Source organism: Macrotis lagotis, chromosome 4 (genome assembly GCF_037893015.1).
Source record: "Macrotis lagotis isolate mMagLag1 chromosome 4, bilby.v1.9.chrom.fasta, whole genome shotgun sequence".
Taxonomy (NCBI): domain Eukaryota; kingdom Metazoa; phylum Chordata; class Mammalia; order Peramelemorphia; family Peramelidae; genus Macrotis; species Macrotis lagotis.
The window spans coordinates 223466660-223477741 of NC_133661.1; the positions used below are offsets into that span (position 1 = coordinate 223466660).

General features: G+C 39.0%; 1 protein-coding gene and 1 pseudogene across 5 annotated transcripts; one reads left to right on the top strand and one right to left on the bottom strand.

Annotated features, from left to right (window-relative positions):
• Positions 1-392: 392 nt before the first annotated feature.
• LOC141522869 (aurora kinase A-like) lies at positions 393-6351 on the bottom strand (annotated as a pseudogene).
• On the top strand, positions 6056-10489 carry LYSET (lysosomal enzyme trafficking factor). 5 transcript variants are annotated; one of them, XM_074235445.1, is made up of 3 exons: positions 6072-6132; positions 6785-6891; positions 7198-8043. In XM_074235445.1, exon 3 carries the CDS (start codon positions 7214-7216, stop codon positions 7607-7609), a length of 396 nt encoding a protein of 131 aa, XP_074091546.1. In that variant the 5' UTR covers positions 6072-6132; positions 6785-6891; positions 7198-7213; the 3' UTR covers positions 7610-8043. The 5 variants fall into 5 exon arrangements, with proteins under 5 accessions (XP_074091548.1, XP_074091546.1, XP_074091545.1 ...); XM_074235444.1 differs by lacking the exon at positions 6072-6132 and adding an exon at positions 6385-6586; XM_074235447.1 differs by lacking the exon at positions 6785-6891 and having other exon boundaries at positions 6056-6132.
• The last annotated feature ends 593 nt before the right edge of the window (positions 10490-11082 follow it).

Here is an 11082-nt window from a genome sequence, read left to right on the forward strand (position 1 = left end):
CACAGAACTCCAAGACTCCATAGGTCCTCCTTTTCATCATGCAGCCTGCCTTCAATAATCTCTGGAGGTAGCTAATCAAGTGAGTTACAAAAAGTTGTTCTCTCCTAAGTGAGGAAGCATGAACTGACCAGTCAAAATTTGTACTCTTCAGCTCTCCCTGTGATCCAAGTGGTAAATTCTCTGGCTTAAAATCTCAATGAAGGGGGCAGCTAGGTGGTGCAGTGGATAGAGCACCGGCCCTGGAGTCAGGAGTACCTGAGTTCAAATCCAGCCTCAGACACTTAAAAATTACCTAGCCATGTGGCCTTGGGCAAGCCACTTAACCCCATTGCCTTGCAGAAACTAAAAAAAAACCAAACAAATAAAATCTCAATGAAAACCTCTTTTGAGTGTCAATATGATAAGGCATCTACTCATTTTATGCCATAAGTAACTATTCTTTGTTCATCAAACTTTGAAAGATTTTAAAGTTTTCTATAGACTTATCTATGAGGTGCATATTCTAGAATTAGAATTCTTGTGGCATTAAGAAAATAAGCATATAATCTCAGAATATTAGGATGACTAAAATGACACTGTATTTCTACTTCTAACCTCAGCTGTTCAACTCCTTTCTCCAAATGGGCCTTAAATAGCCCTTTAAGTGCCAAGATAAACTTGTTTTTCTTCTCTTGTGCCAAGTAAACATTTTCAAACTTTCCTCTTCCCAAAGGGTGACCAACTTCAAAGTCATCCAATGCTCTCTGCCTTTTTTGTTTCCTCATTTTTTTTCTGCCTTGGTGTCTCTGCCTTTGGTGTCTGAGAATGCTCAGAGTTTAGAGTGCTCTTTGGTGCTCTTGATGTAGGATGAATTGCAGGTGCTGTCTGTAACTTCCATGGCAATTGAGTCTGAATTGTTTTATGACTTGAGACATTCTTTTGTGCATCAGAAGAAACTAGAAGATTATTTGAAGAACATAAGACTCGCCAAGCTTGTCCACTCTTGGCCCATAACTGATTCTGAGAAGAAATCTGCTGAGTCATAGGCACACATTTTGGACCTACCCTAAGTAGAGTTGTCTTGATGCTAGGTCCTGAAACACTGTTTTCTTTACATTTGTCTATTTTTTGACTCCCTCCTGCCTCAAGTCAGGTCTGCTTAGAAGATTGCTGGAAGGGAGAAAATTCTCTAATTTGTTTTTGCACATTATTTCTGGAATAGCTTTCATTGGCTCCCTATAGTCCATGGTATAAAGAACAAACTTGATCTGGAACTCAAGGCCTTCACAATATAGTTCCAATCTATGGTTCCAGGCCATCCTTGACTATTATGTAACACTAAGTGTTATTGTGGGGCCTGAAGGCATTGTTGTTCTTAGTGAGTCAGGCACCATGGATAAATTAACAGGTAAGGTTTATAATGTGGTGTTGTGAACTAAAAAGACCAGGTTCATATTAATATGTCCTTAAGAATATAATTATGAAACATATGAAAGACATATCATTTTCCCCTTTCCCTTTATTAGAGAACCAAAAAAAATCTAACAATGTAGGAGTTGGCATTCTAGTCCTGTGTTAGGAAAGTTATTATACCCTGTGTGATTTACCAAGCTATCCATACACCTCAAGCTTTCACCAATGGACCCAAGGAAATACACATATTTGGATCAATTATAGGAATTTATAAAGAATAACTTATTGTGTAAGATATTTTATAGTAGAATCAAATAGTACACCTAGAAACAGCAGTGAATGGTATGGGTAATATGAAAATTGCTTTCTGGTGACTGCCCTTCATAACCTAGTCGCCCCCTACCTTTCTAGTCTTCTTACACCTTACTCCCCAACACATATTCTTTGATTCAGTGACAATGGCCTCTTGGCTCTTCCATCAACTCATCACTTCACCTCTCATCACCAGGCAATTTTCCTGGCTGTCCTCCATGTCTGAAATGCTTTCCTACCTCCACTTTGATTCCTGACTTCCTTAGCTTCCTTTTAAGTCCCAACTAAAACCCTACCTTCTGCAGAAAATCTACCCTTTCTTAATTCCTGTGTTTTCCCTCTCTTAATTACTTTCTAATTATTCTGTATATGGCTTGCTTTTTCTATATTTGTTTACATGCTGTCTCTCCCATTAAATTGTGAGCTCCTTGAAGGCAGGGACTGTCATTTGACTTTTTGTATTCCCTAGTCCTTAGCCTAGAGTCTGGCACATAAATGTTTATTGATTGATAGGAGCAGCCTATTCCTAATTAACTGTGCCTCCTCATTTTGTCCTGGATTCCCTGTGACCTACCACCACTAGCTCCCACTTTTTACTCCTCCATGCCTAATGTCAAAACTATCTATCTTTCTGGATCTAATTAAAAAACTACTTGTGTAGTGGTAGCCTATTTGAAACTACCTCTGATCATCTCAACCCAATTCTAACAAAAGGCAGCACACATGCCATAATACATTGTTTTGTATATATACATTTATATATTATAAATATAAGAAAACCTTTTATTATTTATCTATACTATTTGTGTATTTTTCCATAATTTATATACAAACACACATTATATATGTATATCTATTTGTGGGGGGTATGTATATGCCTAATCTTCTCCAATGAGATTATAGGCTCATGAAAGGCAGAAGATCTGATATTTTTTGGATCTTATGCTGCCTCTAGTTGGTTCCTAGAGCAGACAATAAATATTCCTCAAAGGAATAAAATTCATGCTTATCATTAATGGTGGGCTTGGAATTGACAAGTATCTTTCCTGAAGTTTTCTAAGCAGTCTGCAATTTCACCAAGAGAAAAAGGAGCAGGAGAGAAGAAACTTAGGACTCCCAAACTATGGGCAATCCCCATACCAAGAGTCTTAAGGAGTTTCAATTTTAGCTCTAATAAAACAGGGCACAAGATGCCCAGGGCGGGGATTTCTCTTAATTCTGTACTCATGTCACATGTACTTTTCATATGCCATTTATCACATACTAGCATACGTTATAGTTAGTTACCAAAGTGTCAGCAATTCATAGTTTGAAGGAGCTTCATATATGTCTTACCCGTCCAAAGAGATTATAAACATGTGGAGGTCAGAGCTGTCTTAGACCACTTTTCCCCTTCTCTGCTGGGTTTACATGGCACCTTGCACATAGCAGAGTAGCAATCATTTGCTCCACATTCCTATTAATATTTGAAAGAATCATGTTTTAAGGATTGCAACTATAAAGATTAAACGGCTACTGCTTTGTTGTTATTTTTTTAGGTTTTTTTTTCTTTTTTGCAAGGCAATGGGGTTAAGTGACTTGCCCAAGGCCACACAGCTAGGACATTATTAAGTGTCTGAGGCTGGATTTGAACTCAGGTCCTCCTGACTCCAGGGCCGGTGCTCTATCCACTGCACCACGTAGCTGCCCCTGCTTTGTTAACTTAATATTGATCTGAAAAGTCATTTCTCTTGGTGCCCCTCTGCCTGATTATTTCTGCTTTGTGCAAGATAGCCAAAGTAAAGAAACAAGCTCTCTCACTCAGTCCCAACTTGAGCATGGCTAACCAACAGGCAGTCAACAAGCATTTAATTTTGTATTTGGTATGAACAAATAGACAGAAAACAGAATCCATGTCCCTCAAACAGGTCATATTCTACTGGGTGTAAAGTTAGATACCATAGTTGGAATAGATGTCTGTAAACAATGAATGTATTCCTCACAATTGGACTCAGTGGACCTAGTTTTGTGGTATCACTGGGAAAGAAAAAGAAACAGAAAGAAAAGAAAGATATACAGGGACCAGGGAAATGTGGAGTTGCAGAAGAAGATGGAGATAAGGAGGCTGAGAAGAAAAATGAGAGGGGGATGCCCACTCATTTAATTATTGTAGAGATGGGTACTGTTTGCATATTTCCTGGATTATAGTAATGGATCATGGGTGATAGAATGGGAAAGACCTCAAGAAATCTTTTAGTTTAACTCAATGCCTGAAAGTGGGTATCATTCTCATTTTATAGATAAAATAATTGAAGCAAAGAAAAAGGTAAGTTATTTGCTCAAGATGGAACAGCTAGTAAATGGCAGAACATTCATATACAAACTTTTAGACAGGAAAGAACTTCTATGATCTTAAATGTCTTATGGCTTCACTTATGGGAAATAAGCACCACTGAAGAGCACTAGATGAATCCAGAATTTGCTCACCAATCACAAGAATGTAGATCTCTTTATTCATTCAATAACACTGAAACATTTATTCAATATAAAAAGTTGTTTGTACGGTAGTTATATAATACAGAGATAAATTTGGTCAAGAGAGACATAAAGAGATGTCTGCTCTGTGATCTGGCCTACCATATATATATATAAAGACTACAATTTCCTTTTTTGTGAGCATAATGAGGAGAGCCATGCCTGCACCTATGCTGTCTAGTAGGGGAGGGTCTAACTAGATCCAAGGTTTCTGTAGGTGGGTAGTCTCTCTTATATTCTTATCTACAAGAATGGTAATAGATTGGAATTCTATTTATCTACCTCAGTAAAACATCTGTAGCCTAGGGATACAAGTTTCAGATGGAAGTATTTTCCTTGATCACTCTCAAAGGGAAAGTATCACTTAGCTTACTATTACCAGCTTAGATGCTTCTCACCCAATGATGGTCACACAAAGAAAAGATGACCATGAATAGTTAGTATTTCTCTTTATCAATTTAAATAGAAAAACAGAAATCAGGAAAGTTATAAAGATTTTAAATTGACAAAAAAATACACAAAATTAAAAGAATACTTTGGATGGAAATAAGAAATCTCGGATCATCAAAGGAAAGAGATCTCACCACAGAAAGTGTTTTCTCAACTTTGTTGTTTAAGGCACTGGGAATCAAGGGGTCATACTTCCTCACGTCTGTGGCTCTCAGGAGATTGTCAATCTGCCATTTGAAAGTCCAAAGTTGCTTTGCCTCCAAAGTTCGTCCTGGTTCATAGTCCATAGGAATTCCTCAACCAATCAGCAGTCACAATGCTTTCAGTGTCCTATCAACACTTAAGGTCAGAGGGCTCCAAGCTAGGAAGACAAGGGGTTACAAATGAGTATCCAAGGGACATACTCAGAGACCTGTGTTGGGTGCTGAATGAGGTAGAAACACAAAACGACAAAGTCCCTGTTTTCAAAGAGCTTCTATTAAAGTAAAAAGTTTAGTATTTTGTTATCATAAAAGTGTTTTTTCTAAAAATATCTACTGGTCATCTACTCATTACAACTTTGTGAGGGAGGAGGTACAAGTATAGATGACTTATGAAATCCCTTCCAGCTCCAGATTCTGAGATTCTAAGCTTCAAATCTGGGGAGAATACCGAGCATGAGTGTGGGAAACAGATGAAAGGAAAATGGAGGAGACAAATCAAGAAAGGAAACGATAGGGAGAAAACTAATGATCATGCACCTCCCTTGCTCTAAATCCTTCAATGGCTCTCTATTGCTTCTAGGATTAAATACAAATTGCACTGGCTGGAATTTTTGCTTTTCTAGCCTTATTTCAAATAATATTCCTACAGGTGTTCCTCTCAGATACCGGTCTTCCAGCTGTTCTCCCGAATTCAACATTTCATCTCCTGTTTCTGTGCAATGCCTGAAATGCAGCTGATTCTCATTTTTGCCCAGTTATTGGAGCTCCCTCACTATACTCTGCATTTGTTTATCTGTAACAAGCCTCCAGCAGAAGAGAGCCTTAAAAGAGCAACCCCAGCGCGAGGACGGCAGACTGCTGCGTTCCCTTGTGGCCTCATTCTCTGTGAAACGAAGGCTTTGGGGTCCGGCCATCTCTCCGACACGGTCAATTTGGCCTCGGAAGGGCTTTGTAAGCAACATCCCCGGGTCCCTTCCGACAGGCGCCCCCCTTCCCGCTTTACTGAAAGAAGGGAACCCCTAACTCAGTGTCACGCGCACATGCAGAGAGCGCGCGGAAAACTGCAGCCAGCCCTAGGCCAGCTGGCGCCTCCACAGGTCTCCGGCCCCGAGCCGAGGATCGCCCGAGCTGGGGCGGGGCGCGGCATGCCACCCGCCAGTGAGGCGGGACTTCCGGTCTCCCTGTCTAATGACTTCCGGCAGGGGCCGGAAGCCCCGATCTGCGGCGGTCTCGGGGACAGCCGGACGCCTGGGACAGGAAGGTGAGATCCGGGATCTTCCCGGGGAATCCAGGATGTCCGGTCCCTTCAGCCCGGGGCGCGGGGCCTCCGCCCGACGCTCCCTCCGCCGGGCGCGGTGCAGTGTGGGGCTCCCGGGGGAGGGCGCGGCGCTGTCGGGAGGAGCCGGCGGCCCGTTCCGTGGCCGGGCCGGCCGAGCAGGACGGAGAGCGAGCCGGCGCGGTGCTGGAGATGCGGCGGGGCGCTGCGGGGCGGGGCCGGGCGGGGGCGGGGCCGCGGGGCCGGAGGGTCCACATGACTGACTTTGGTCACGCTCGCGTTAATCATCTCCGACCTGGGTCTCGCGTGCCCGGACCCGGAGGCAGCTCGCAGGAGCGGGTCCCGAGTGATGCCACGGGCGCTTGCCTGACCCGTATGGTCCGGGCAGAGCGCAGTAACCACAAGTTTGGGGAGACTGGGGCCGCTACTTTATTTTGAGGTCAGTTCCGAAGAGGATTTCTGTTCTTTTGTGGTCGCCTCTGAAATGCCAAAGCGCCCCCAGTATTCTGAGCTAATTGGCTCTGTAACTCTTGCCGTGGGAAAAGGAAGGATGGGAACTCTGTAAGTGTTCAAGAGCTAGTGTTTAACTTTAGATTTCCTGCAGTCGGTTTGAGTGCTGTGTTAAAACTTTTTTCAGGAGAACATTTAAAGCCCTAGATCTGTGCCAAAAAGAAAATATTTGAACAACTAAAAGAGGTGAAACGCTCCTCAGGAGGCTGGCTTGATTCCAGTTTTCAACTTGAGGTACATAATACTTAGAACTATGTTTTAAAAAAGTTGCACTTTTAGACAGGATGTTATTGTATGTATAATTATGGGATTGTCAGCCAGTTAAACATAAAAGTAGTGAATTTTCAACATGCTGCTACTAGACGTTTTTTGCTCAGCAATTTATGACTTTTACATTTTTAATGGTTTTTGAAAGCCGAGTGCAAAATAAGAACTTTATAAAATCTTAAACCTAAAGCGCTCAGTTTTGTAGCTTGTAATGTGAATAGGACTTTTGCAATGTCTCCAGTACTCAACATATTTGTGTTCTCTCGTTGCCAGGCACAGAGCATGGAGAATGATGAACTTCCGCCAGAGGATGGGCTGGATTGGAGTGGGGCTGTATCTGCTAGCAAGCGCGGCAGCAATTTACTATGTTTTTGAAATCAATGAAACTTACAACAGACTAGCCTTGGAGCACATTCAGCAACATCCAAAAGAGCCACAGGAAGGAACCACATGGACACATTCCCTGAAAGCTCGACTACTTTCTCTGCCTTTTTGGCTGTGGACAATTATTTTTCTAATCCCATACTTGCAGATGTTTTTGTTCCTTTATTCTTGCACAAGAGCTGACCCCAAAACTGTGGGTTATTGTATCATTCCTATATGCCTGGCAATTATTTGCAATCGCCACCAAACTTTCATCAAAGCTTCTAATCAGATCAGCAGATTACAACTGATTGATACATGAAACGAACACTTTTCTTAACTGATTATAAAACTACAAGTACTGTGTACCGAGTTTAATCACAAGACTGAGATTCTCAAGTTTACAGAGGAAGTTGTGGTTGGGCTGAGCCTTTTTTTTTTGCAATGTGAAGAGGCAACTTTTTATAATAAATTTTTAGATAGACAATGGAACATACAGTACTGCAATCATGTTGACTTCAACTGAAGATGTCACTCAGATTTTTTTGGAAGCAAGATCATGTCATTCCACTTAAAACTCCTAGAGGACATAAATCTGGACTCTGATTTTGTTTTATTGTGTAAGGAAATAATGATTCACAAATCTTTCCTTTTGGCAAAAATGAATAGATATGTATACTTCCTTTGTAGTAAATGTAAAAAGTTCCTAACATGATTATAAAATTTAAATTTTGTCTAAGTATTTTGCTTCCTTCTCTTTGAATTTTACAAACTTCTCAAAGACATCTTGTTGCATATAGATAATCTGCTCATTTTCCTTTCTAGGAATTAACAAAGAATGACCATGTAATTTTTAAGCTGTTTTGATGTAAGTATTAGGATTCTATTAAGTATTGATGGCTCAATCACTTATTTGAGACAATAGCTGCAAAAAGTTTTAAATTTTGGAACTTGTAGAGAAAGTTTAAGAATGTTTTCCTTCTGATCTTGGAACAGAATTTAGTTGCTACCTCAATGAAAATATCTTTTGGAGATCTAATGAAAGTATTGAGTCATTAAGTTAGCAGGACACAATCTTTGTATTTTTCTACTTCTGTACTGAAGCTATTACTTACATAGCTAATAATTTCATATTTAATAACTCAGAATTTATTTTTACTATAATCTTAGGTCATTAACAGCAGGACAAAATTTTTCACTGATAATTTAAAATCCTAAGTTCAACAGTAGAAGTATACATCTATGCCATAAACTCAGAATGGAAACTAATAGATCTTTCCTAATCTTGAAGTAAGTTGTTGAAAATTGTAAAAAATTACTTAGGACAGTATAAATTTTCATATCCATTTGCTGGATCTGCTCAGAAAACTTGACTTTGTATTTCATTTGAAAGATTGGATGGGCATTCTGCCTTAAGCACCATACCAGAAGTTAAGACACTTTAATGTTTATTCAACAAATTGTAGTCTTCTGGATGGCAGAACATGACCCAAATAGCCCATCAGAATGTAGGCTGGTCAGTTTGCAGATCTCAAGTTCTCATTTGTTTGACTTCTGGCTACCAAAAAATGAGTTTTCAGATTTAAGATAAGTAGCATTGTAGAAAGATAACTTTGATTTGCTGAGGATACCTGATGATAAAAATCTTATTACATACAAGATGGAAAATTTTTTTTAATAGCTGCCTTAAAGAGACTAGCCCTATGTTTGGGGTAGTGATGGTTGGAGTACTAATTTCATAAAATGTCTTCAGTCATGTGTGAGCATTATAGGGCTTTTCTTTCTGGTAGACAAGTACTTTTATTTATACATATCTTTTTTCTAATTTCATGTACAGATAGTTTTCAGCATAGATTATTTGTAAAATTTTTGAGTTCCACAATTTTTTTTTTAGGTTTTTGCAAATGGGGTTAAGTGACTTGCCTAAGGCTACACAGCTAGGTAATTATTAAGTGTCTGAGGCTGGATTTCAACCCAGGTACTCCTGACTCCAGGGCCAGTGCTTTATCCGCTTGTGCCACCTAGCTGCCCCTGAGTTCTACATTTTTCTGCCTCCCTACATTCCCTTCCCCATGACAGTGAGTAATTGATATAGGTTTTATGTGTGCAATCATGTTTAAGATATTTCCATATTGATCATATTGTGAAAGAAGAATCAGAGATAAAAAGGAAAAACCATGACATTTTAAAAAGTGAAAAGGATATGCTTTGGTGTACATTCAGAATTCCTTGCTTTTCCTCTGGATGTGGATGGTATTTTTCATCACACGTTGTAGAATTGTCTTTTAGGCAAGTATTTTTTAATAGTATAAGGAGACAACTAAGTGACACAGTGGATAGAGCACAGGCCCTGGAGACAGGAGGACCTCAGTTCAAATCACTTGATAATAATTACCTAGCTGTGTGATTTTAGGCAAGTCACTTAACCCCATTGCCTTGCAAAAACAAAACAAAAAGTTTAACAATCTGAGCTCATAAGGAAACTGATAATCTAATTAGAGATAAGTTATACATGTATAACCTAATGGCACTATATGTTCAAGAACATACAAATAGAAAAAAATGCTATGAGAATTCAGGGAGTGTCCTAATTGCCGCCCAGAAAATAATTCTTTGATTTTAAACAAGGAGAGTCACACCCCTTATTGCCATTTATAAACCATGACCAAGTCATTTGTGACTATACCACAGGTCCATTAAATGGAATGGGTAAATACCTAATGTGTTTTAAATATGTGAAATGTTTTTAAAGACTCTTGGCAGCTGCAATCACATAAAATAGCTTCAACATGTCCAAATCCTGTCTCTTTTAATAATTAGATTTTTCTGATTCAAAAGACTTTACCACATAGACCTGAATTCTGAATTTAGAGGTTTAATTGCTGAACTTGAATAGTTTAAAACATTTTCTTTTCAAGGAGCCATCGAAGAATTATATCACCCAATGAAATAGTTCGTTCAGTTCTCATTTTAAAGTGTCTTAATATAGTATATATTATAGTTATAATATATATTAAAGTTCTAACTAGATTCCTTCTTATACCCCCTTATATTTACTCTCAAGCACTAAAATAAGATGTTTGGAAACTCCGCTGTTTATGTTTTCCATTAATCCTAGCAGCTACATGTCTTGTCCTTCATAATTTGCCTTGACTACACTCCTATCTATGCCAAATAAATGTAAAATTGGGGAAATATTCTATTCAAAAAGATTTCTGGCTCTGCAAGCTACAGGCTTGAGAAAACTGTTAGACAAGTAGAGTTAACTTCTCTAAACTCAGTTTCCTCATTGGTAAAAAGGTTGGATTAAATCTCCAAGACTCCTTCTGGGTCTTCTAAAAATCTGCAATTGGTTTATTTTTACATCAAGATCAAGTAATCAGTTCTTCAATTTGTGCATTTTTTTTTTTAGGTTTTTGCAAGGCAAATGTAGTTAAGTGGCTTGCCCAAGGCCACACAGCTAGTTAATTATTAAGTGTCTGAGGCCACATTTGAACTCAGGTCCTCCTGACTCCAGGGTTGGTGCTCTATCCACTGTGCCACCTAGCCACCCCCAATTTGTGCATTTTTTAAGATATCATTCAACAAATTTTAATTCTAGATCATGGTTCTGAAAATTTTTAATTATTTTCATATACTTACTGCTTTAAAAACAAAACAACAGGCGATCTAATTGAGTATTCCTTGTCTTTCAAAAATCTTGTACAAAAAAAACTTGTACAAAAACCTTGTTTTCCTTGTAATTTGCTTCATCTTATCACTAAACAACTTATTTGCCCATTCTAAGGGACTGTA

What these genes read in the sequence shown, in the direction of transcription:
- LYSET (XM_074235443.1), top strand. Translation starts at nt 6,632, where the DNA reads ATGCCAAAGCGCCCCCAGTATTCTGAGCTAATTGGCTCTGTAACTCTT. An exon ending in AAAGGAAGGATGGGAACTCT is followed by an intron (nt 6,709 to 7,197) that starts GTAAGTGTTCAA and finishes TCTCGTTGCCAG; the next exon opens with GCACAGAGCATGGAGAATGA.